At 48.3% G+C, this 25,473-nt stretch overlaps 1 protein-coding gene across 2 annotated transcripts in view; it reads left to right on the top strand.

Annotated features, from left to right (window-relative positions):
• The window catches only part of HSF1 (heat shock transcription factor 1), a 314,446-nt gene extending 288,997 nt beyond the window's left edge, over window positions 1-25,449 (top strand). For both annotated transcript variants that reach the window (XM_069221019.1, XM_069221020.1), the window contains 2 exons: window positions 12,812-12,878; window positions 24,256-25,449. In XM_069221019.1, coding sequence (XP_069077120.1) covers window positions 12,812-12,878; window positions 24,256-24,458 — 270 coding nt within the window. In that variant the 3' untranslated portion in view covers window positions 24,459-25,449. The remainder of the gene's footprint in view (window positions 1-12,811; window positions 12,879-24,255) is intronic.
• Window positions 25,450-25,473: the final 24 nt, after the last annotated feature.

Below are 25,473 nucleotides of genomic sequence, written 5' to 3' on the forward strand. Positions count from 1 at the left end.
GATTCTAGAACCAGTTTTAGTTTCTTAAAAAGTATTCCAACTTTTAGAAGCATAATGTCTAGCACAGATGTGAATGTGGTGGAACTCGACACCACACCTTACCTCCATCTACAGATGAGAGAGCTAAGGTCACTCTGTAAACTAAAGAAAATAACAATGGGCCCCAAACCTACCAAAATACAGCTCCAGGAGCTTTTGGCAGAGTTTGAAAAGGCCAACCCCTCTGAGGGTGGCAACTCAGAGGAAGAGGATAGTGACTTGGAGGACAATTCCCCCCTACCAGTCCTATCTAGGGAGAACAGGGTCCCTCAAACCCTGACTCCTAAAATAATAGTCAGAGATGCTGGTTCCCTCACAGGAGAGACCAACACCTCTGAAATCACTGAGGATAGCCCCAGTGAAGAGGACATCCAGTTAGCCAGGATGGCCAAAAGATTGGCTTTGGAAAGACAGATCCTAGCCATAGAGAGGGAAAGACAAGAGATGGGCCTAGGACCCATCAATGGTGGCAGCAACATAAATAGGGTCAGAGATTCTCCTGACATGTTGAAAATCCCTAAAGGGATTGTAACTAAATATGAAGATGGTGATGACATCACCAAATGGTTCACAGCTTTTGAGAGGGCTTGTGTAACCAGAAAAGTGAACAGATCTCACTGGGGTGCTCTCCTTTGGGAAATGTTCACAGGAAAGTGTAGGGATAGACTCCTCACACTCTCTGGACAAGATGCAGAATCCTATGACCTCATGAAGGGTACCCTGATTGAGGGCTTTGGATTCTCCACTGAGGAGTATAGGATTAGATTCAGGGGGGCTCAAAAATCCTCGAGCCAGACCTGGGTTGACTTTGTAGACTACTCAGTGAAAACACTAGATGGTTGGATTCAAGGCAGTGGTGTAAGTAATTATGATGGGCTGTACAATTTATTTGTGAAAGAACACCTATTAAGTAATTGTTTCAATGATAAACTGCATCAGCATCTGGTAGACCTAGGACCAATTTCTCCCCAAGAATTGGGAAAGAAGGCGGACCATTGGGTCAAGACAAGGGTGTCCAAGACTTCAACAGGGGGTGACCAAAAGAAAGGGGTCACAAAGACTCCCCAGCAGAAGGGTGATGAGACAACCAAAACTAAAAATAGTAAAGAGTCTTCTACAGGCCCCCAAAAACCTGCACAGGAGGGTGGGCCCAGAGCCTCTTCACAAAACAATGGGTACAAGGGTAAAAACTTTGATCCCAAAAAGGCCTGGTGTCATAGCTGTAAACAGCATGGACACCAAACTGGAGACAAGGCCTGTCCCAAGAAAGGTTCCACTCCAAACTCCCATCCAGGTAACACTGGTATGGCTAGTCTCCAAGTGGGATCAACAGTGTGCCCAGAGCAAATCAGGGTCCACACTGAAGCTACTCTAGTTTCTGAGGGTGGGGTGGATTTAGCCACACTAGCTGTCTGGCCGCCTAACATGCAAAAATACAGACAGCAACTCTTAATTAATGGGACTAGAATAGAGGGCCTGAGGGATACAGGTGCCAGTGTCACCATGGTGACAGAGAAACTGGTTTCCCCTGGCCAATACCTGACTGGAAAAACTTACACAGTCACCAACGCTGACAATCAGAGAAAAGTACATCCCATGGCGATGGTTACTTTAGAATGGGGAGGGGTCAATGGCCTGAAACAGGTGGTGGTCTCCTCAAATATCCCAGTGGACTGTCTGCTTGGAAATGACCTGGAGTCCTCAGCATGGGCTGAAGTAGAACTAAAAACCCATGCAGCAATGCTGGGTATCCCTGAACTGGTGTGTGTGAAAACAAGAGCACAATGCAAGGCACAGGGTGAAAAAGTAGAGCTGGAGTCTGAAAAAATGGCCCAGCCTACCAAGAGAACAGGAAAGTCAGTTGGGAAACCAACTGCAACACAGCAAAAGAAAGGGAACCTCTCTTCTCAGGAAGAAGTTCTGCCCTCTGAGGGAACTGAGCCTTTGGAGCTTGAACCTTACCAGGTTGAGCTCTTAGGCCCAGGGGGACCCTCAAGGGAGGAGCTGTGTAAGGGACAAGAAACCTGTCCCTCTCTTGAAGGCCTTAGGCAGCAAGCTGCTGAAGAGTCCAAAGGCAAGAAAAATGGAACACATAGGGTCTATTGGGAAGATGGACTCCTGTACACTGAGGCCAGAGACCCCAAACCTGGTGCCACTAGGAGAGTGGTAGTGCCTCAGCTGTTCAGGAAGTTCATCCTAACATTGGCCCATGACATTCCCCTTGCTGGACATTTGGGACAAACCAAGACGTGGGAGAGGTTAGTCAACCACTTCTACTGGCCCAATATGTCCAACATGGTTAAGGAGTTTTGCCTCTCCTGCCCCACCTGTCAAGCCAGTGGTAAGACAGGTGGGCATCCAAAGGCCCCCCTCATTCCACTTCCCGTGGTGGGGGTGCCCTTTGAAAGAGTGGGTGTGGACATAGTTGGTCCACTAGAACCTCCCACAGCCTCAGGAAATATGTATATCCTGGTAGTAGTGGATCATGCTACCAGGTATCCTGAAGCTATTCCCCTTAGGTCGACTACTGCCCCTGCAGTAGCCAAGGCCCTCATTGGTATCTTTACCAGAGTGGGTTTCCCTAAGGAGGTGGTGTCTGACAGAGGTACCAACTTCATGTCAGCATATCTAAAGCACATGTGGAATGAGTGTGGAGTGACTTATAAATTCACTACACCTTACCATCCACAAACTAATGGCTTAGTTGAGAGATTCAACAAGACATTAAAGGGCATGATCATGGGGCTCCCAGAAAAACTCAAAAGGAGATGGGATGTCCTCCTGCCATGTCTGCTTTTCGCTTACAGGGAGGTACCACAGAAGGGAGTAGGGTTCTCACCCTTTGAACTTCTGTTTGGTCATCCTGTAAGGGGACCACTTGCCCTTGTTAAAGAAGGCTGGGAGAGACCTCTCCATGAGCCTAAACAGGACATAGTGGACTATGTACTTGGCCTTCGCTCTAGAATGGCAGAGTACATGGAAAAGGCAACCAAAAACCTTGAGGCCAGCCAACAACTCCAGAAGTTTTGGTATGACCAAAAGGCTGCACTGGTTGAGTTCCAACCAGGGCAGAAAGTCTGGGTTCTGGAGCCTGTGGCTCCCAGGGCACTCCAGGACAAATGGAGTGGCCCTTACCCAGTGCTAGAGAGGGAAGAGTCAGGTCACCTACCTGGTGGACCTGGGCACAAGCAGGAGCCCCAAGAGGGTGATCCATGTGAACCGCCTTAAGCTCTTCCATGACAGGGCTGATGTGAATCTGTTGATGGTAACAGATGAGGATCAGGAGGCAGAGAGTGAACCTCTCCCTGATCTTCTGTCATCAGACCCAAAAGATGGCACAGTAGATGGAGTGATCTACTCAGACACCCTCTCTGGCCAACAGCAGGCTGATTGTAGGAGAGTCCTACAACAGTTTCCTGAGCTTTTCTCCCTAACCCCTGGTCAGACACACCTGTGTACCCATGATGTGGACACAGGAGACAGCATGCCTGTCAAGAACAAAATCTTCAGACAGTCTGACCATGTTAAGGAAAGCATCAAGGTGGAAGTCCACAAGATGCTGGAATTGGGAGTAATTGAGCGCTCTGACAGCCCCTGGGCTAGCCCAGTGGTCTTAGTCCCCAAACCTCACACCAAAGATGGAAAGAAAGAGATGAGGTTTTGTGTGGACTACAGAGGGCTCAATTCTGTCACCAAGACCGATGCCCATCCAATTCCAAGAGCTGATGAGCTCATTGATAAATTAGGTGCTGCCAAATTTCTAAGTACCTTTGACTTGACAGCAGGGTACTGGCAAATAAAAATGGCACCTGGAGCAAAAGAAAAGACAGCATTCTCCACACCTGATGGGCATTATCAGTTTACTGTTATGCCCTTTGGTTTAAAGAATGCCCCTGCCACCTTCCAAAGGTTGGTGAATCAAGTCCTTGCTGGCTTGGAGTCCTTTAGCACAGCTTATCTTGATGATATTGCTGTCTTTAGCTCCACCTGGCAGGATCACCTGGTCCACCTGGGGAAGGTTTTGAAGGCTCTGCAATCTGCAGGCCTCTCTATCAAGGCATCCAAATGCCAGATAGGGCAGGGAACTGTGGTTTACTTGGGACACCTTGTAGGTGGAGGCCAAGTTCAGCCACTCCAACCCAAGATCCAGACTATTCTGGACTGGGTAGCTCCAAAAACCCAGACTCAAGTCAGGGCATTCCTTGGCTTGACTGGGTATTACAGGAGGTTTGTGAAGGGATATGGATCCATTGTGACAGCCCTCACTGAACTCACCTCCAAGAAAATGCCCAAGAAAGTGAACTGGACTGTGGAATGCCAACAGGCCTTTGACACCCTGAAACAGGCAATGTGCTCAGCACCAGTTCTCAAAGCTCCAGATTATTCTAAGCAGTTCATTGTGCAGACTGATGCCTCTGAACATGGGATAGGGGCAGTTTTGTCCCAAACAAATGATGATGGCCTTGACCAGCCTGTTGCTTTCATTAGCAGGAGGTTACTCCCCAGGGAGCAGCGTTGGAGTGCCATTGAGAGGGAGGCCTTTGCTGTGGTTTGGTCCCTGAAGAAGCTGAGACCATACCTCTTTGGGACTCACTTCCTAGTTCAAACTGACCACAGACCTCTCAAATGGCTGATGCAAATGAAAGGTGAAAATCCTAAACTGTTGAGGTGGTCCATCTCCCTACAGGGAATGGACTTTATAGTGGAACACAGACCTGGGACTGCCCATGCCAATGCAGATGGCCTTTCCAGGTTCTTCCACTTAGAAAATGAAGACTCTCTTGGGAAAGGTTAGTCTCATCCTCTTTCGTTTGGGGGGGGGTTGTGTAAGGAAATGCCTCCTTGGCATGGTTGCCCCCTGACTTTTTGCCTTTGCTGATGCTATGTTTACAATTGAAAGTGTGCTGAGGCCTGCTAACCAGGCCCCAGCACCAGTGTTCTTTCCCTAAACCTGTACTTTTGTATCCACAATTGGCAGACCCTGGCATCCAGATAAGTCCCTTGTAACTGGTACTTCTAGTACCAAGGGCCCTGATGCCAAGGAAGGTCTCTAAGGGCTGCAGCATGTCTTATGCCACCCTGGAGACCTCTCACTCAGCACAGACACACTGCTTGCCAGCTTGTGTGTGCTAGTGAGGACAAAACGAGTAAGTCGACATGGCACTCCCCTCAGGGTGCCATGCCAGCCTCTCACTGCCTATGCAGTATAGGTAAGACACCCCTCTAGCAGGCCTTACAGCCCTAAGGCAGGGTGCACTATACCATAGGTGAGGGTACCAGTGCATGAGCATGGCACCCCTACAGTGTCTAAATAAAACCTTAGACATTGTAAGTGCAGGGTAGCCATAAGAGTATATGGTCTGGGAGTCTGTCAAACACGAACTCCACAGCACCATAATGGCTACACTGAATACTGGGAAGTTTGGTATCAAACTTCTCAGCACAATAAATGCACACTGATGCCAGTGTACATTTTATTGTAAAATACACCACAGAGGGCACCTTAGAGGTGCCCCCTGAAACTTAACCGACTATCTGTGTAGGCTGACTAGTTTTAGCAGCCTGCCACAAACCGAGACATGTTGCTGGCCCCATGGGGAGAGTGCCTTTGTCACTCTGAGGCCAGTAACAAAGCCTGCACTGGGTGGAGATGCTAACACCTCTCCCAGGCAGGAATTGTCACACCTGGCGGTGAGCCTCAAAGGCTCACCTCCTTTGTGCCAACCCAGCAGGACACTCCAGCTAGTGGAGTTGCCCGCCCCCTCCGGCCAGGCCCCACTTTTGGCGGCAAGGCCGGAGAAAATAATGAGAATAACAAGGAGGAGTCACTGGCCAGTCAGGACAGCCCCTAAGGTGTCCTGAGCTGAGGTGACTCTAACTTTTAGAAATCCTCCATCTTGCAGATGGAGGATTCCCCCAATAGGGTTAGGATTGTGACCCCCTCCCCTTGGGAGGAGGCACAAAGAGGGTGTACCCACCCTCAGGGCTAGTAGCCATTGGCTACTAACCCCCCAGACCTAAACACGCCCTTAAATTTAGTATTTAAGGGCTACCCTGAACCCTAGAAAATTAGATTCCTGCAACTACAAGAAGAAGGGCTGCCTAGCTGAAAAACCCCTGCAGAGGAAGACCAGAAGACGACAACTGCCTTGGCCCCAGAAACTCACCGGCCTGTCTCCTGCCTTCCAAAGATCCTGCTCCAGCGACGCCTTCCGAAGGGACCAGCGACCTCGACATCCTCTGAGGACTGCCCCTGCTTCGAAAAGACAAGAAACTCCCGAGGACAGCGGACCTGCTCCAAGAAAAGCTGCAACTTTGTTTCCAGCAGCTTTAAAGAACCCTGCAAGCTCCCCGCAAGAAGCGTGAGACTTGCAACACTGCACCCGGCGACCCCGACTCGGCTGGTGGCGATCCAACACCTCAGGAGGGACCCCAGGACTACTCTGATACTGTGAGTACCAAAACCTGTCCCCCCTGAGCCCCCACAGCGCCGCCTGCAGAGGGAATCCCGAGGCTTCCCCTGACCGCGACTCTTTGAACCTAAAGTCCCGACGCCTGGGAGAGACCCTGCACCCGCAGCCCCCAGGACCTGAAGGACCGGACTTTCACTGGAGAAGTGACCCCCAGGAGTCCCTCTCCCTTGCCCAAGTGGAGGTTTCCCCGAGGAATCCCCCCCTTGCCTGCCTGCAGCGCTGAAGAGATCCCGAGATCTCTCATAGACTAACATTGCAAACCCGACGCTTGTGTCTACACTGCACCCGGCCGCCCCCGCGCCGCTGAGGGTGAAATTTCTGTGTGGGCTTGTGTCCCCCCCGGTGCCCTACCAAACCCCCCTGGTCTGCCCTCCGAAGACGCGGGTACTTACCTGCAAACAGACCGGAACCGGGGCACCCCCTTCTCTCCATTCTAGCCTATGTGTTTTGGGCACCACTTTGAACTCCGCACCTGACCGGCCCTGAGCTGCTGGTGTGGTGACTTTGGGGTTGCTCTGAACCCCCAACGGTGGGCTACCTTGGACCAAGAACTGAACCCTGTAAGTGTCCTACTTACCTGGCAAAACTAACAAAAACTTACCTCCCCCAGGAACTGTGAAAATTGCACTAAGTGTCCACTTTTAAAACAGCTATTTGTCAATAACTTGAAAAGTATACATGCAATTTTGATGATTTGAAGTTCCTAAAGTACTTACCTGCAATACCTTTCGAATGAGATATTACATGTAGAATTTGAACCTGTGGTTCTTAAAATAAACTAAGAAAAGATATTTTTCTATATAAAAACCTATTGGCTGGATTTGTCTCTGAGTGTGTGTACCTCATTTATTGTCTTGTGTATGTACAACAAATGCTTAACACTACTCCTTGGATAAGCCTACTGCTCGACCACACTACCACAAAATAGAGCATTAGTATTATCTATTTTTACCACTATTTTACCTCTAAGGGGAACCCTTGGACTCTGTGCATGCTATTCCTTACTTTGAAATAGCACATACAGAGCCAACTTCCTACAGCCGTCCATAAGAGAACGCTCTCCAGGTGGGTCGTTCTTTGTATAAAAATATGTTACTCATTGGCAAAGAAGGATCCTCCTGAGGGGATCAGGGCTCATTTTACCAGGGCCAAGTCGACCTCATCGGCTTCGGCCAGAGGTGTTCCGATGGTGGACTTCTGTAAGGCTGCGACTTGGTCTTCCCTCCATACCTTTGTGAAGCATTATTGTTTGGATGCGGAGGGATGGCCATTTTGCGCGGTCTGTGCTGCAAAAGTTCCTGGTTTGAACAGACGGACACCCTCCTCCGAAGTGGTACTGCTTTGAGACTCTATTCATTAGGTGTGGAATCCACAGGTAGTTGTATCCATCAGAAGAGCAAGTTACTTACCTGCAGTAACGCTTTTTCTGGTGGATACATTAGCTACCTGTGGATTCCTCACAGTCCCTCCCACCTCCCCGTAGTCTGTCTGTGGTCACGCCAGGATCTCTTTGGATGTGCACTTCAGTGCTTTTATTTCAATGTTTCTATTTATGTATATATGTTTATAGTTCTAATTCAGATTATTTTCAAGTTTAGAAACCGTTCATGATGGTATACGCTCTTTTTAAAAAGTTGTGCAAAAGTTTTTATATGAAGATTCTCTATAAATTTTATTCTTGTTAATCTTAAAGGGTGTAAACTGTCGATGTTCTATATATGTTTCAAAGGCACATCAAAAGTGGGGTGAACTGACGTCCGCAGAGAGGCGAGGACCTCTTATTGCCACGATGATGTCACACAGAGCCGCGTGGAGTCGGGCAATTGTGCCGTCCTCGCCGACGTGCAGAGGTAGAGAGAGAAGTTTCCGTCGAATGCTACGCATGGGGGAGAATTCATTAGGTGAGGAATCCACAGGTAGCTAATGTATCCACCAGAAAAAGCGTTACCGAAGGTAAGTAACTTGCTCATCAAAACCATGAGCACCATCCACTCTGGATCTCAGTCAGACCCATGTCTGCACCACATCTTTAACAAAGCAAGTGCCACCGTCGCACCCCACCTTCGCAAAGTCATCAACATCTCCTTCGAGACCGCAACCTACCCCGAGAGCTGGAAGCATGCTGAGATCAAACCCCTACTCAAGAAACGCATGGCGGACCCGAGAGACCTCAAGAACGTCTGCCCCATCTCACTGCTCCCCTTCCCGGCCAAGGTAATCGAGAAGATCGTCAACAGACAACTGACCCACTACCTCAAAGAAAACAACATCCTGGACCCATCCCAGTCAGGGTTCCGCAGCAACCACAGTACCGAAACTGCCCTCATCGCCGCCCCGACGACATCCGGGCCCTGCTTGACAACGGAGAAACTGCAGCCCTCATCCTTCTGGACCTCTCGGCCACCTTCGACACAGTCTGCCACTGCATCCTACGCACACGCCTCCACAACGCAGGGATCCGGGACAAAGCTCTGGAGTGGACCACCTCCTTCCTCTCCAGCAGAACCCAGAGCGTCCGCTTCCCCCCTTTCTGCTCCGAAGCCTCCAAGATCATCTGCGGTGTTCCCCAAGGTTCGTCCCTCAGCCCTACACTATTCAACGTCTACATGGCCCGCTCGCATGCGTCACCCGGATACACAACCTCAACATCATCTCCTACGCCGACGACACCCAACTGATTCTCTCCCTCACCAAGGACCCCCTCACCACCAAATCCAACCTCCACGAAGGAATGAAGGCCGTCGCCGAATGGATGAGGAACAGCAAGCTGAAGTTGAACTCAGATAAGACCGAGGTCCTCATCCTTGGCGCCAACCACTCAGCCTGGGACGACTCCTGGTGGCCGACCGCTCTGGGAGCAGCCCCAACACCCACCAACCACACACGCAACCTGAGCGTCATCCTCGACTCAACACTCTCCATGACCAAGCAAGTCAGCGTCGTCTCCTCATCCTGCTTCAACACCCTCCGCATGCTCCGCAAGATCTACAGATGGAGCCCCACAGATACTAGAAAAACAGTCCCCCAAACCCTCATCAGCAGCAGACTTGACTATGGAAACGCCCTCTACGCAGGAGCCCCAGCCAAACTCCTCAAACGACTGCAACGCATACAAAACACCTCCGCATGCCTGATCCTCGATGCCCACCGCCACAACACTCCCCTTCTGAGAGACCTACACTGGCTCCCCGTCAACAAAAGGATAACCTCACGCACACAAGGCGCTCCACAACACCGGCCCAGCCTCCCTCAACAGACTATTCACCTTGTACACCCTGTCCCACAACTCCACTCAGACGACCTCGCCCTCGCCACCGTCCCCCGCATCCAAAGAGCGACTACCGGAGGCAGATCCTTCTCCCACCTCGGCGTCAAGACCTGGAACACACTTCCCTTACCCCTACTACAGACCGAAGTCCTGCTGACTCTCAGGAAGCGGCCCAACCTGGCTATTTGAGCAGTAGCAGCACCCCCCACTCCCCTCAGCGCTTTGAGACCCTCACGGGTGGTAGTGAGCTCTACAAATACACTGATTGATTGAGGTCCAGGACGGGGGTGTCTGTTGCGTTCTGGATGGTCTGGAGGCGGTGGAGGAGCTGGGTGGGAAGTCTGACATAGAGGCCGTTTCTGTAGTGGAGTCTGCTGGTGATGATGGCTTGGGTGACTTTCTGGTTTCAATGAGGCTACATCTGAAGATTTTCCGGAGCATGCAGAGGTTGTGAAAGCTGCAGCAGGCCACTGCGTTTATTTGTTGTTTGAAGGTGAATTTGCTGTCTCTGATGATGCCAAGATTGTGGGTGTTGTCAGTCGGGGGTTGTCCAAGTGTGGAGGGCCATCAGAAGTCATCCCACACGTAAGTGTTTTTTTCCGAAGATGATGGACTCTGTCTTGTCTGTGTTCAGTTTCAAGCAATTGGATTTCATCTGTTTAGCGACGTGTCATGGCATTGCTGAAGTTATCTCTGGGGGTCACATGGTGTTCTGAGAGGGAGAGTAAGTTGTGTGTCGTCAGCGTATGAGATGATGTTGAGTCTGTGGGAACAAACAATCTTGGCCACCACATCACGTACATGTTGAAGAGGGTGAGGCTGAGAAAGGATCCCTGGGGGATATCACATATTTTGCTCTTAGGTTCTGAGGTGGAATTTGGGGGTGGGGAGGGGACTCCCTGTGTGCAGCCTGTGAGGAAGGCGTGGATCCGTTTGAGGGCATTTCGTCGGATGCCGATGTGATGGAGTCTGGAGGTGAGGGTGTAGTTGGAGATGGTGTCGACCGAGATCTAGGAGGATCAGGGCCGCTTTATGACCATGGTCGAGCGGAGACCTGATGTCTTCCGTTGCAGAGATGGGGGTGGTCAAGGTGCTACAGATGGAATGGAAGACGCATTGGGAGGAGTATAGTAGATTGTGTCTTTCCAGGTGTTCGGATAGCTGTTTGTTGATGGCTTTTACCAGGACCTTGACTGGGAAGGGGAGCAGTGAAATGGGTTTGCTCGGGTCGACGGATGGTTTCTTCAGGAGCACCATGACCTATGCTTGCTTCCATGCTTTGGGGATGGTGGCCGTTTTGATAGAGGTGTTGAGGATGGGCGAGAGGATGCTGCTGATTTCTTACCTGCAGGAATGCAGCGCGGGTGGGGGGCCAAAACGCAGCACACAGCGAGGCAGTAGCAGAAAATTCAACTTGTAACCTGCTCAAGCAGAGTTGCCAGAGGCGAACCAGGCAGTAAGGAGAGTTGGTGCAGGACCTGCTCAGTGGGGTCGTGCTGCAACAGCCATTAAGTAGGTGCTGGGGTGGGAGGGGCGCAGTGGGAGGAGGGCTGGGGGAAAAAAAGTGTGGGGGGAAAAATTGCCGGAGTAAAGGGGGGACAAAGCGCAGCACGCAGGGAGGAAGCAGCAGAAAAGCTAACCTGCAACCTACTCTGGCAGAGTTGGCAGGGGCGACCTTGCCGGAAGGAGAGCTGGTGCAGGGCATGCTCAATCAGGGCAACCCACGCTGATTTTGTCACCCCTCCCTTATTTCTCCCCTCCTAATAGTCTTCTGCCCAGCCCCAACCATCTTTAGGTCTGAGAAATAAATGGGGATAATATGAGGCTCCTTCTGCGTATGTCACACACCGCGTGTATTCTCCAACAGTATGTGTACGCTACAGGCACGTGGGCTGGCACGATGGGAAGCCCTGCAAGGGGAGTGCTACCGCATAGGGTGGAGTCTGGCATGTGTAGTGGAGGCAGCGCCATAATGCTGGTACTGCTGTCTGCAGCAGTGTTGGGAGGTCACTTGGGGGCTTCCTAGCCGGGAGTACGACACCATGTAGGTCACCAGCCCAGATCTGCTTTTCGGACATGCCTGTTTCCGTTCAGTGGTGCCCCTCCATCCGGTAAGTTGCCCACTGCAGCTGGGCTGCATAAAAGTAGCCCCGGATTTCGGGGACCCCAAGACCACCACTATGCCAGTGGTAGCTTCAGTTTAACAGGGCCTATGCTTCGTGAAACAGCAGCTACGATACATTCCTAACTTTCTGAGGATGTCCTCATGCAAGATTGCATTTGCCCCTGTGACTTATTAATGATGGTTCAGGGGCAAGCAGGCTCTCTGCAGGCACACTGATAGTGTGCCACATCTCAGATGGAGCATAGTCAGTGCATGCTCGGAGTGCCAGTATTCTGAAGCATTCATAGTGGAAATGTCACGGGTAACCACTCCTTCCCCAAAGCACCACTCTACGGTGCAGTGACCATCCCCTCCTCCTTGAGGGGATGAGAGGTAAATCCCATCGCCTCCTGAATATAAGGTGGGATCATCAGCTAATAACAGACAGAGCCACGGTTTCAAACTATCTTCCACTGATGTGCTGTCCACAGGACACCGGCGAACTGCAACACCGTATTCTTTTCTCAAAATTGGATTCTGTTTTCCTGTCTGGAAACTCAACTAAAGGTGCTCCACAGTGCACACCAGGACACAGTTCCAACTTGTTTAAAGGGCCTTAATGGCTACACAATCATCAAAATAACTCCCTAAGACTGGGAGATATTGTTTTATATAAAAGCACTGCACATGTAAACTAATTAAATGAATGCCTGACCTTTGACTTCTCTATCACCGTATCCAAACGCTGAAAGCTTAATGTTATCAAAGTTGAAGGAACAATCAATCAGACTTGATGTGTACAGCTTTTTAAGAACAGGAGAACTATGTAGTTTGGTGTCTGATCCATAATTGTGGTGTTGGTAATTTCTTGACGATTATCCTTAAAACTTTTGTTAAGCTCTTGATTATTTTGCTTTGATTCCATAGATACAGGACCTTCTTTCCTCTCAAGAGCAAAAATCCACTGAGACAGACACCAGCACAGCAGATACCGGTAAGCACCGTTAGATGGCAGCTCCTGTCCACATATAGGCCTATTTGTTGTCCTTAGTTCTGAAGTGCTTCACTCTTGTTTAAGCTTTGTTTGATGGCTGCATAGTTTGATTTATCTTGTGTGCCGACCCCACATGCCCCCCCTTAGCATTTACTTTACATGTTCTGCTTCCCCCAACTATTGTGGTTTGCCTGGTGTGCTTCCCTCATGATTTGTGGTTCGCCTAGTGTGCCCCCTGGCAGGTGCTTTGTTTAATGTTTTCTGCTGACATACAGCTTGCCCAGTCCCCACTTAACCTCTGTGCTTGTGTAGTGTTCGCTTTCCTGCTTGGCATGTGCTTGATCTAGCGAGCCTGACTAATGCGTTCTTTTCTTGGTGCCCCCTGTCCAGACATATACTCTGCATAGCGAGAGTGACCACCATAATGTGTACTTGGCCTAGTGTAGCCCCCCCCCCCCCTTTAACATTGAATGACCTAGTATGCCCCCCTTGTCTGCTTGCCATGGTATGGGCCTCTTGATGTGTGCGTGGCTTGGTATGGCCTCCTTGCCATATGCTTGACCTGGTATGGCCCCATCAAAGGGTGCTTGGCCTGGTACAGCCCTCTTGACCTGTGCTTGGCCTGGTACAGCCCTCTTGACCTGTGCTTGGCCTGGTACAGCCCTCTTGACCTGTGCTTGGCCTGGTACAGCCCTCTTGACCTGTGCTTGGCCTGGTACAGTCCTCTTGACCTGTGCTTGGCCTGGTACAGTCCTCTTGACCGGTGCTTGGCCTGGTACAGCCCTCTTGACCGGTGCTTGGCCTGGTACAGCCCTCTTGACCGGTGCTTGGCCTGGTACAGCCCTCTTGACCGGTGCTTGGCCTGGTACAGCCCTCTTGACCGGTGCTTGGCCTGGTACAGCCCTCTTGACCGGTGCTTGGCCTGGTACAGCCCTCTTGACCGGTGCTTGGCCTGGTACAGCCCTCTTGACCGGTGCTTGGCCTGGTACAGCCCTCTTGACCTGTGCTTGGCCTGGTACAGCCCTCTTGACCTGTGCTTGGCCTGGTACAGCCCTCCTGACCTGTGCTTGGCCTGGTGCAACCTCTTTGACTTCTGCTTGGCCTGGTATTGCCCAGTTGACCTGTTCTAGTCTGGTATGCCCTCTTGACAGATGCTTGTCCTGGAATTGCTCCCTTAAACGTGTGCTTGTATGATCCTCTTGACCTGTGCTTGGCCTGGTACAGCCCTCTTGACCTGTGCTTGACCTGGTACAGCCCTCTTGACCTGTGCTTGACATGGTACAGCCCTCTTGACCTGTGCTTGACATGGTACAGCCCTCTTGACCTGTGCTTGACATGGTACAGCCCTCCTGACCTGTGCTTGGCCTGGTGCAACCTCTTTGACTTCTGCTTGGCCTGGTATTGCCCAGTAGAACTGTTCTAGTCTGGTATAGTCCCGTTGACATGTGTACTAGTCTGGTATGCCCTCTTGACAGATGCTTGTCCTGATATTGCTCCCTTAAACGTGTGCTTGTATGATCCTCTTGACATGTGCTTGGCCTGCTGCTCAGAATCACTATAGCTGGTGCTTCATATATTGCTTGTATGTCCAGTGACTTGTGCTTGGCCTGGGTACAGTCTGACCTGTACTTTGACTTGTGATTACGACGCCCACTCTGGCATTATTTTGCCTGGCAGTCTCAAGTCGTTCTGGAAGAAGTTTGGTCATTTTGACTGCGGCCAACTATGTCTTCAGCGCAACAAATTTTCTCATCATCACAAACCAGTGTTCAATAAAATAAGCAGTGGCATGGCATAATATGGGCTCTGTGGCTTGTGCTCTGCTTACCATGACCCAATTGTGCTCCATAATGTGTCTTTACAGTATGCTGATGTTTTCCGTGTGACTAGTATTCTGACTTTTATTGATAGAGGTGCCTATTGTTGATTGTCAACCTTGTTATCCGTTATGTTTTTTGATGGCACAGTCTTGTCCATTGGCCCAAACTCTTGCATCACACTGTTGTTCTGATTTATATTGATTGATGATCATGTTTTACTGAAACCACAATGTAACTTCTTAGTCTGGAGGATTTCTCTCCCAGGCCTCCATTTTGTAATTGATACTTCGAACGCTAATTTCCTCATCAAGAAATATCCAGATTTCAACCTGGATCTGGAAAATATTGTAGTTTAGGAACCATACCGGTCGCCACCAAAAGTTTATAAAAACAAAATAAAAAAAATGCATAATTCTTCTCCCTCTTAAGAGATCAGAGTTTTAACTTTGTGGTGAATGTGAGGGAACAAATGTTGATTCTCGACCCCTCCCCCCTGAAAATGAGTCTGTGGTACTTGGGCTTTGACCACGTCTCCAGATCTTGTGGGTCATGCCAGTGCATGCATCCAAACGCCAGTTAAGCGAGAGAAGTTAAGCTCCTTATGACCAGGACCAAAGACTTTCAGTCTAGATTCTCCTATCGAAAGGAGAGGAGGTATGGGAGTAAACAAGTGAGTTAAGTCACCCGCCCCCTCTCAGACTCCTCTTTAGGAACCAAATTGTTCGAGGCTCCCCTGACACAAGCGCCAGGGCCACTGGAGGCCCTGGAGCAAGGGCCACTTGAAGCCCCCGTGCCAGTAACGCCAGCTCAACTTATCTTTTGAAAGGTCGAGTTCCACCTCAGCGGTACCAGGACTTTCCAGCACGCAGTGCTTATGCAGCACCTAATTTCAATGTCGTATTTGAGGTATTCTGGCATTATATTGTCCTCTCTGGAGCACTTTAACGCCCCATATGCCATATGTGAGTTTCCACCAGCGGAGCTTCCTGTGGTACCTTCGCTCCCCTTTTGCCATCCTCAATGGAATTGATGGTTCAAGCAACGTTACCTCTGCTGCTGACATTCCCCCAGGAGAGACTATTTCTTCTTGTGGTGCCAACGCTGCAACCCAGATGCCATTTTTGCCATTGCTGACATTGAAGCTGGCTGCTTTAGTGTCTCAACTTCTAGCTCTGTTGCAAAGTTTAGGAAGAGGCACAATGTCACTTGGAAGAGACCATTCCAAGGGAGACACTATTCTCTGTATGTGGTGTTTTGTGTACACTCTGAGCGCAAGTTGCTCACCCATCTGGGCTCCTTCGCCTGGAGGCGATGTTGTATCACTCAATCATCAAAAAGACTTCAATGGTTGTTAAGTTACCTTCGCCTATTGTCAAGACTAAGGCCAACATTCTTGCAGGTGTGGCCCCTGCAAGAATCCGCTATCCTTTTGGCCACACTTGCAGACAAAGCTGCCATTTAGTGACGCTCACCTAGACACCATTTTGGCTACTTAGACCAAACAGTCCTCGATCCATGCAGGTCAACAGGTCAATCTCAATAAGGTATAAGCCTATCCTAGGTGATTCATCGTTCCTGTCGAAACTTCCTTAATCAAAAAGCACAGTAATTCTGGTCTCTTCTTAGGCTAAGCTGATACCTTGGAACTTTCCTACTGCAGTAGCCAAAAAGATTGCTGCTTGGGTCATAAAGTTCTTTGCATCTGGGAGCTTAGCCTTGAAGTCACTCAATACCACATGCCTGCGAGGTCGCTATGTACTTGCTGTCTTGGACATGGCAGGTATGCTGGTTCCTAATCTTCCCCAGGAACCTCAAGCACATTTCGAATAATTAGTCCGGAATGGTCAAGCAGCATCAGGGCAGGTGATAGATACACCGGGTTCAGTCACCAGGACATTGTGGACACCAATTGCTGTTAGGAGGCATGGTTGATTGAGAATATTCTTTATTTTTTTTTCTTAGAATTTACAATCCACATATAGCATTGTGCAGTGGTCCCCAGCTTGTAGCATGCAAGCAACCTGTTGTCCACAGCACCCTAAAGTGTTGCTTGTCAAGTGATCCTTCCAGTTACATATTTTTGTCAGTGTTACGCCAGGCAGTCATTTATTTTCTTTCAAATAGGAGCCTAATGAGGCTGTCCTTTTTTGATTCTCTTCTCTCCGGCTACTCTTGTGACACTTGTTCCTTGAAGGATTGCCTGGAAGAAGCACAACTATTTAAGGATCACAGGATTTGAGTCATTAAATGCAGATAATCTTTAATGGTGGGTTTGCGTCTCTAAAAGGGAACTTTAAGCTGAGGTCCTCAGTGGAGCCAAGAGCAGAATTAATTAGATGGCTCTTGATGAGCAAGAGCATCTTGAGAAGGTATAATAGAAAGACATAATATGTCTCTACTTAAAACTACAGGAACTGTCGGTAACTGATGTCTGTGGTAGATCCCCACAAGGTGTCAGTTTTTTGGGGACAGGCTATAAGTCCAAGTCATGCGAGGATTGTGCCCAGATGCACTTGTAGGTATCTGGTACTGTGATGCCAAGCAGCGATGGATGTCACCCACCCAAGAAGCCCCTTTTCCACCTTTGAGTCTGGAAGCAGAGCGAGAATAAAGAAGATTTTCAACAGAAGGCTAGTGTTTTACCAAGGGATTTTATGTAAAATAATAGAGAAGCTGGAGCAAAATTCAGCGGCAGTGCTGAGGAAGGAATGATTTCTACCAGGAAAAATCTACCATTAGTGGAACATTGACTAGTAGACTCCTAGAATGTACATAGAGGCTTGAGCATACCCCCTGTAAGATTTAACCTAAGTACCACCATAAATATGAGCAAAAGGACAGCCACTAGGTCTGTAACCTTTGCTTACCTAAAGACCATAATGCGGAGGGCTGTAAAGTGTGTGCAGCATTCCAGCTGAAGACTTGAAGAGGGAAAAACTGAGGTTGGCACATTATGCCGTGGCACATGGCAAGAACAATGTTGACAGACCTTAGCCTCTCTAACAACAAGGAGAACCTCAAAGACACAAGGTAGTGAAGGGAGAAGACTGACACCTAGAGGGTTGCCAAGTAGAAGGAGTTAAAGAAATCATTGAAGGGGCTCTCAAAGAAGCGCCAAGGAACACCTGGGCACATCAGGGCTGATATAAAGCATTCAGGGTCAGTCAGCGTTGGGGCTAAACATAAGCATAAGGAACTCCACAGGTCAAGGCTGAATGACACCCTTGGTGGTAAACCCTGAGAACTCTGAAAGGCGATCAAGTGTACTAGAGGGAAAAAGAGCCTGAAAGGAAGTATGCATCAGTGCCGAAGAGCAGGTGCTTGCGCACATATTGAACAAAGAAGTCTTGATGTCGAAAGAAGTGGAGTCCAGAAGCCGCGGTGGAGGGCCTCATTAAGAGAAAGATGGAGTTTCACAATTACTTCAAGGGTTATTGCATCCCATTAAAGCACCATGCAGAATAGGAGCAAGAGGTGCAACTTGTGGAGCTGGATCCCACAGCAACAATTGAGCCCCCATATGGAGGAAGAAGAGGAACTCTTTATATGGGCATGAAATAAGTTTGATTAAGGTTTAATGCAGGACCTAGCGGGGGAAGGGTGGCGGGACATAGAAGCAGACTCCTCCATGGAAAAAGTACCCACTTACCCCTCCAGAGCCTCTCTTCCAAAAATACCGCATTCAATGCCCTGGTTAAAAGGGCAGACACATATGGGATCGAGCTAGAGGAGGAACAGTTGGAGTCCTGTTTCCTAATGGAAACACTCCTACCAACAGAAATGGAAAAATAGTTTCTCCTTATGCTACCAAAAGTCCTTAACCAAGGGCTTGAGACATTCAGTGAAGCAGCAACAACAAAAGCAGTGACATCGTTGGTGGAGAAGAAGTACAAGCCCACCTTAAACCAGAGAGAGTGGGGGCAGACTCGATTATTGTGACCACTGAACATGAGGGCAAATGTTCTCACTACAATGAGGCCCTGTCTATACAGGGAGAGCCAAAAAGATGGGAATGAAAAGGACGGTGGTGACCCAATAGCGCATCACTAACTCGGACTTCCTCCTTAACTGATATGCTCATCAATAGGGGAGCAAATGAAGATCGTGTAGCACCTACTGCACCAATACCAAGGCGCAAAGCAAAAATGGTCACGTATGCGGGTACAGTTGTCTCTTATACATACATTGCCACCACTGAATGCAGCGTATAGACTCGGCAGACAATTGTGTGAGGACTCCACCCTTAGAAGACAAGCATGGCTTTAAATCTCAGGGTTCAATCAGGAGCTGCATGTGGCCATCCTGAATATGCCCTTAACAGGTGACAACCTCTTCGGCCCAGCAGTTGACCATCTGCTGCAGAAAATGAAAAAGAACTGCAAAACTGTCAAGGTCGTGGAGCTTTTCAGTTGAGGGGACCTTTCCTAGGAGGGTTGACGCTCACAAAGAAGACTGCCAGTAAGGGGGGGATCATGGCGAGCCACCCCTCATACCAGCTAGTGCCCTAAGCCACCTCAAAAAGACATTACCCCTGTGGCAGAATGCCAGTGCAGCAAGACAGCCCTTCTGAGAGCGGTCCAGAGGAAAAGGTGCCCCACCGCAAAGAGCGGGGCATCCAAAAAAAGTGACTCATCCTCAGCTCCTTCCCTACACAGGAGTGGGGAATTCCTCAAGCAGTGGGAAAGAGTCGCCTCTTCCAAACATAACACAACATGGATATTGTATAGAACTATTAAGGACCCCTCCAAACAGAACATCATAGACTATAAAAGAAAAAGACGAGAAGATGCAACTACTACAAGATTTCGAGGTCCTCCTTAACAAACATGCAAAAGAAAGATTACTGAAAACAAAACCAAGGCAACACCCTTATAAGCATTCTGGACCTGTTTACCTTAAACAAGTTCACAAAGACTCAAGGGTTCAAGTTGGACATGCATTGCAAGTTTAGCAACCATAGACCTCAAGGATGCCTACCTTATACGTTCCAGTGAACACCAAACACAAGACGTTTCTGAGGTTCATTGTGGAAAAGGTGCATTATCAAATCTGGGTTCTCCAAATTAGGCTCAGGTCTGCACCAAGGTTTTCACTTGTTCACATTTGAGAAGATGGTGGATGGGACAGTGGATTCATGTCTACACCTATCTGGACAGCTGGCTAGTCTGGACAATCAGCTAGTAAAGGTAAAATCATTTACGCAGCGCCAAAAGAGTATAAACACTGTCATACAATCACTTCATAGTATGGGGTTCTCCCTAAACATGGAGAAATCCCCAACAATGCCACAAAGAGAAAAGACATTTTATGGTGGGGCAAGTCTGAACTGCAGCGAAGCAAAAGTCTTCCCAACCTTTACACACAGAGCAAACTCGCCTTTACCAGAGGGGACAGTCATGGGCCAGAAGGGACGGTCTCTCAGAGAGAGTGTAGTTGGAAAAATGAAAGGGGGAACATTGGTGCATGCACTGGCCCAGTTAGCGCTGGGCATATAGAGATAGGCCATTCAGTAGCCGTCTATCTACCAGGGGCTCAACACACGGAAGCTAATAAGCTAAACTGGCAAACAAACATCTCCTACAAGTGGGTGCTAAAACAGCAAATAGAAAATATCTTTTACACATGGGGGGGGTGGGGGGGTGGACACATAGACACATATCTTTGCAACACAAGTGAACAAAAAATTTGCATCCAAGTACCCACCCCAAGGGTCTAAGGGGAATTCCCTGTCGATAAACTGGCCAGGGAGACATGCATAAGCTTCCCCTCCCAATTCCAGTGATACTTTTGGTACTAAACGGGTGCAGACAGGGTCCCAAGACGCCTTTGCTCATCTCCCCTCTGCAGGCCAGACAGACCTGGTATTCAGAGCTGGTGGAGATGACTCAGGACAAAGTGATGAGATTACTGCCTCACTAAGACGTATAAGCCTAGTATTAATACAGCTCATGAATACCTCGTTTGAACCGATGCACAAAGCAAATATCAAACACTTGACACCGAAGACAGCCTTCATAAACATACTCGCATCCTTGTGAAGAATTGCTGAATTGCAAGTACTCAACACAAGAATCCTAATTACAGATACACAAGGACGGAGTGTCTTTACCAAATCTCATCTCACACCTCCATGTTAATCAAGCATTACAACTGCTAGCCTTTTTCACAGATTCCAAAAAAAACTGCCAAAAAGAACCATTGACATGCTGGACATAAAAAAAGAACAGTCCTTTATTACAGCCAAGAAACAAACAAAAAAATCAGGAAAACAAAGCACTTCTTCATCTGATTTGCACTTCACAACAAGGTGAAGTGGTCAGCAAGGTAACCGTTGCGAGGTGGACTGTCCAAACAGTCCAGACCTGCTACTAAACAGCTGACATATCACTAGCACAAAACCAAGGGCGCACTCTGCAAGGAAGAAAGGGGCACAGCAGATGTCTCCATAGAGAACAGTTGTATGGCAGTCACATGGGCTTCCATACACACCTTCACAAAACATTGTTTGCTGGGACATCCATGCAGTAGAGGCAGAACAGGGACACCTGTTCGCATCATCAAACTCATGAACCTCCCAGAAGGGGACCATACTGCCACATAATCAATGCACAGCATGTGAATCCAGAAAAGATTAATTCTGAAAAATGCAACTTGAGGATTTTTTTGGATTCACATGCAGTCCTTCCACCTCTACATAAGTCAGGACAGTCAGTCAGGAGTGAGGGAAATACATTGAAGCCAAAACAGGGATAAAGTCACAAAGGGAAATGGGGAAACAAAATCTGATGATGGCGACCACCAAAAGAACTTCATTGGTGTGCGTCTGTTGTCACAGGAAGAGGCCACAAATGGCGATATCGCCCAAAGAGGGGGCGGGGGAAGGAGGAGAAAAGAGGCTGACAAGCACGCAGCCGCTAGTTGGGGGAATAATGCACTGCGTGCAAAGTCAGAAAATTCTTCATGCTGCAAAACTACTTCTCCGGGTGAGTGACCATTTTGATCTACAGCTGCCTTCAGCTGAGGGAAAGTGTAACTTCCAGACAGAAGTGCTGCAACCCAGACAATTCTCAGAACCTATGCTGTCTTTTAAGACGTTCTAACCAAGTCTTACCGTCACATGGAACAGTCCCTGCTTCTGTACGCTAGTAAACAGGTGGCATGTCACCACAGATCCCCTCCTAGTGTCCCTACCTTTATCATACAGCATGTTACTCCATAGAGCCTGGAAAAAGAGGCCTCCGCTAGCAGGGTTAGCCCCCTTTCTTTTCCCACAACCCATACCCCTTGATCCCAATGTTTAAGCCTCGATCCTGGGTCTCAGTGAAGATGACTGAGACTTCTTGGTCTACTTGCCACCTGCTTCCTGTTTGCCGATCACACCAAGTGGCATGTGTGGGCTGTGCAGTAAAATCTGGAGTCTCCGTGGGCCCAGGACCGTGGCCAACCCCATGTGGTATTGAAAAAAACTGGGTAGGGTCCTTGTCTCTGTGCCAGGAGGCCCTGTCCTGCTGGACCTGGTTGAATAGTTGCGGCATTTCCCTTATCGTACACCTCCTTGCAGGATCTTTCAACTCCAGGGCGGACAAACTCAGCCAGCTTTGCTGCTTTGAGTATCCACTAGAACAGTAAATCCCAACCTTTTGATCGCCGCGGACCGGTAAATGTTTGATAATTTTTCCGTGGCCCGCTTGTTTTGATTTAATAATTTTAATTTAATTGTATTTAAACATGCCTTCAAGATTTGAAGACCTCTGGCGGCCCGGTGCTGATTGATCCGCGGACCGCCCGGGGTTTGGGGAACACTGCACTAGAACGTGTTACAGAAGGTAAGTAACTTGTTCTTTTCAGTTGACACTGTGTGTCGTGATGGTGGCATTTTGAAAGGTTACAAAATGAACTGACAGCAGAAATATTTTTAAAAAAGCAGAGCAATAGCTGTGGTTTTAAAGAAAATAGCAAAATATGCTACCTGGACCGTCGGCAAAAATGTGGGTAATGCCTTAGCAGGAGAATTATGAAAACTGCAGTAGCTGAAAGGGACATAATGGAAACGTTTGAGGCTGTGGGTAGATTCCAGTGATATTGACTGGTTCCCTCATTTATTTTTTGCATTTTGGATGTTTAAGAAACCTCTCTCTTGTGCTTCTTTGTAATGTCATGCCTCGGGTCTCCCAGTGCACCTCATACTGCTGTGGGATTAGCTTTAATGCCAATGGGGGATCAGGTAGACAGTAGGAAATATTCTCTCATTAATAACGGGCACATTTTAGGGCAACAGTGGAAGTGCAGTCCACCAATCCTGTGGTATTTGTGTAACCTGAGGAATTGGGGAGCAGAATATTTCGCCCATAATTCAAATTGTTTGTCATGCAGCTTAAAACGCTACATTTAACCTTGACGGCTCTGCCCATGCTTTATGTAGTAGTTTGATTCTTAATTTGGAGCACAGTAGTGGTGAATCCTGTCAGTGGGTTTCCAGGCCCAGTAAATGTCATTGTGAAAGCTTACGGAGCAAAGTGTACTAAATGATGCTTTTAGGAAACTTGCTGACTTAGCAGGCTAAGGCCCCAGCGTACCTTAGCTTTACATACTACTACGTTTCCGAAAAATGTTACACTATCTGCCAAGGTACATCCCAATACATCCTTGTATAGGACGAAGTTCCCACCCCAGTACATCCTTGTATAGGACGCAGTTCCCATCCCTGTAAAGTGGTCTTTATATCCTACTGGGTTGTGACCAGTGTTGGTGGCATAAATGTGTAATTTATCTCTGAGGCCTTTAATACCAGTGCCATGGTGCTGAAAGCAATAATCATCTTGCTTTAAAAACCCCAACACTGCTGTGTTTGGAATGTATTGGGTGCAGTAATTGTCGCCAGTTCAGGATATCCCATCAAAAATAGGAAATAATGTTCAGCTTTTCAGGATTGGATCTATCATTTGACCTGTCAGAATTCATGCAGGAGATGCGGATTTTATCGCAGTCAGAAATGACTGGGTACGATATGGTCCATACCACTCCTAATTAACGGTGTGTGCAGTAACAGGAGTACTCACGCATGTTATCATTCACAGAGGCGCTCCTGATCGAGGCCTTCATGTCTCAACATTTTCATAGTGGTTAATTACCCCCTCCTTCCTCTTTGAACTGTATTTACCAGACCTCTGTAGGGAAGGCACCAAATGTTAACTACCACAGGCACTGTGAAACGAGGGCTCAAAAGCTCTGGAGCAGTGGGGTGTTTTCAAACCATTGTGTCTTCCAGGACACTTTTTAAAAATGAAAACCTACATCCTTCCTCAGGCGAAATGTTGTAATAGCCTCACAGGCGAAATATTCTAATAACTTCATGCTCGCTTTAGTGGACGGTTCTGGCTGTCAGTCCTGCTTCATTGTTTTAGGCTATCATGCTTAGTTGAGGCCTATGATGCTGGAGCAGGTCTTTAATGCCCGGTATAGCCCCCTACGATGCACTTTAAGGTTATAGCATCCTTTTTAAATTTGATGTGGTTGCTGATCCCTGCTTGATATCCCCTCTTGGTTTTTCCCTGCAGGAAAGCAGTTGGTGCATTACACAGCTCAGCCCCTGTTTCTGGTGGACTCCAGCGTAGATGTGGGTAGCGCAGACCTACCCATCTTCTTTGAACTTGGAGAAGGGTCCTATTTTGCAGATGGAGACGAGTATTCAGACGACCCCACCGTAGCTATGTTGTCTGCTGTTGACCAGCCAAAAGCCAAAGACCCTGCAGTTTCGTAAGATGAGGCAGAGCCGAAGGGAAGGACAAAGAAAGAAGGCTTTCGCTGCAAAGGGAAATCTAAACATTTATTTATGCTCTGCAACAAACTGAAATCTAAACCGCCATTCGACTCATGCTGCCTGCTTCTTCCTGGACCAGGCCTCCTATTTATGTGTGTTTTTATGAGGTGTTTTGAAATTCGCTTTTTTAATTCTTATTTGCACTTTGTGCCCAGTTCAGCACAGGCCCTAGTGGCCAAAAGAGGATGTCTCAAATGTTTGTAATGTTTTACTGTTTGACAGAGAGTCTTGCTGTTCTAGCTTGTTGTTTTGCCACAGTTTTGACAGCCTAGAAGTGAGGGGTCTGTCTGCACTGATCCTTGAACAGTAGAGCAGGTGATGGCTGGTGCTTCCTACCACAGAACGCACTGGGACCTCAAGCATTGGCTTCTCTTGGCAAAGTGGGCAAACTTTGGATCGGGCTGCGTAGACTTGAGTGGTAACCACTGAAAATGCTCGGAGGGAGTAACAGAATTCATGTTTTAATGAAAGACTTTGGGAACATAAGAGGAGGGAGGGGGGGCAACGTCCTAGATGCCGATGGAATAAGATCTGTTGGTAGAAGGTGGTTGAGGAAAGTTCACCCATGGTCCTGGCCGTCACCGCCTCTCGGCGGCTCATGGGGGATCTCCACTGCTCTGAAGAGCTTCTCTGCAGTAAGACTCTGACGCCTCCCAGTTATTCCTCTTTAAATGCAACGAGACACTAAACCAATGAAGTCTTTGGTTGTTATTTTGCTTTGTGTGTTTCCTGTTCCTGCTTAGCAGTAAAGATTTGTACATTTACACTAAAATGGTTATTAGTGACAACTGTATTTTGAATTTTTACATACAAGATGCTCATCCACTTCTCAAGATCTGTATCAATTCCTCTCTAAGAAAAATATAAATATATATATATATACGTGTGTGTATATACATATACAGAATAGTTTATAAAGTTATGATCTTCAGTACTGGAAACTTATTTTTTTTGT

Source organism: Pleurodeles waltl, chromosome 2_2 (genome assembly GCF_031143425.1).
Source record: "Pleurodeles waltl isolate 20211129_DDA chromosome 2_2, aPleWal1.hap1.20221129, whole genome shotgun sequence".
In the NCBI taxonomy this organism is placed as follows: domain Eukaryota; kingdom Metazoa; phylum Chordata; class Amphibia; order Caudata; family Salamandridae; genus Pleurodeles; species Pleurodeles waltl.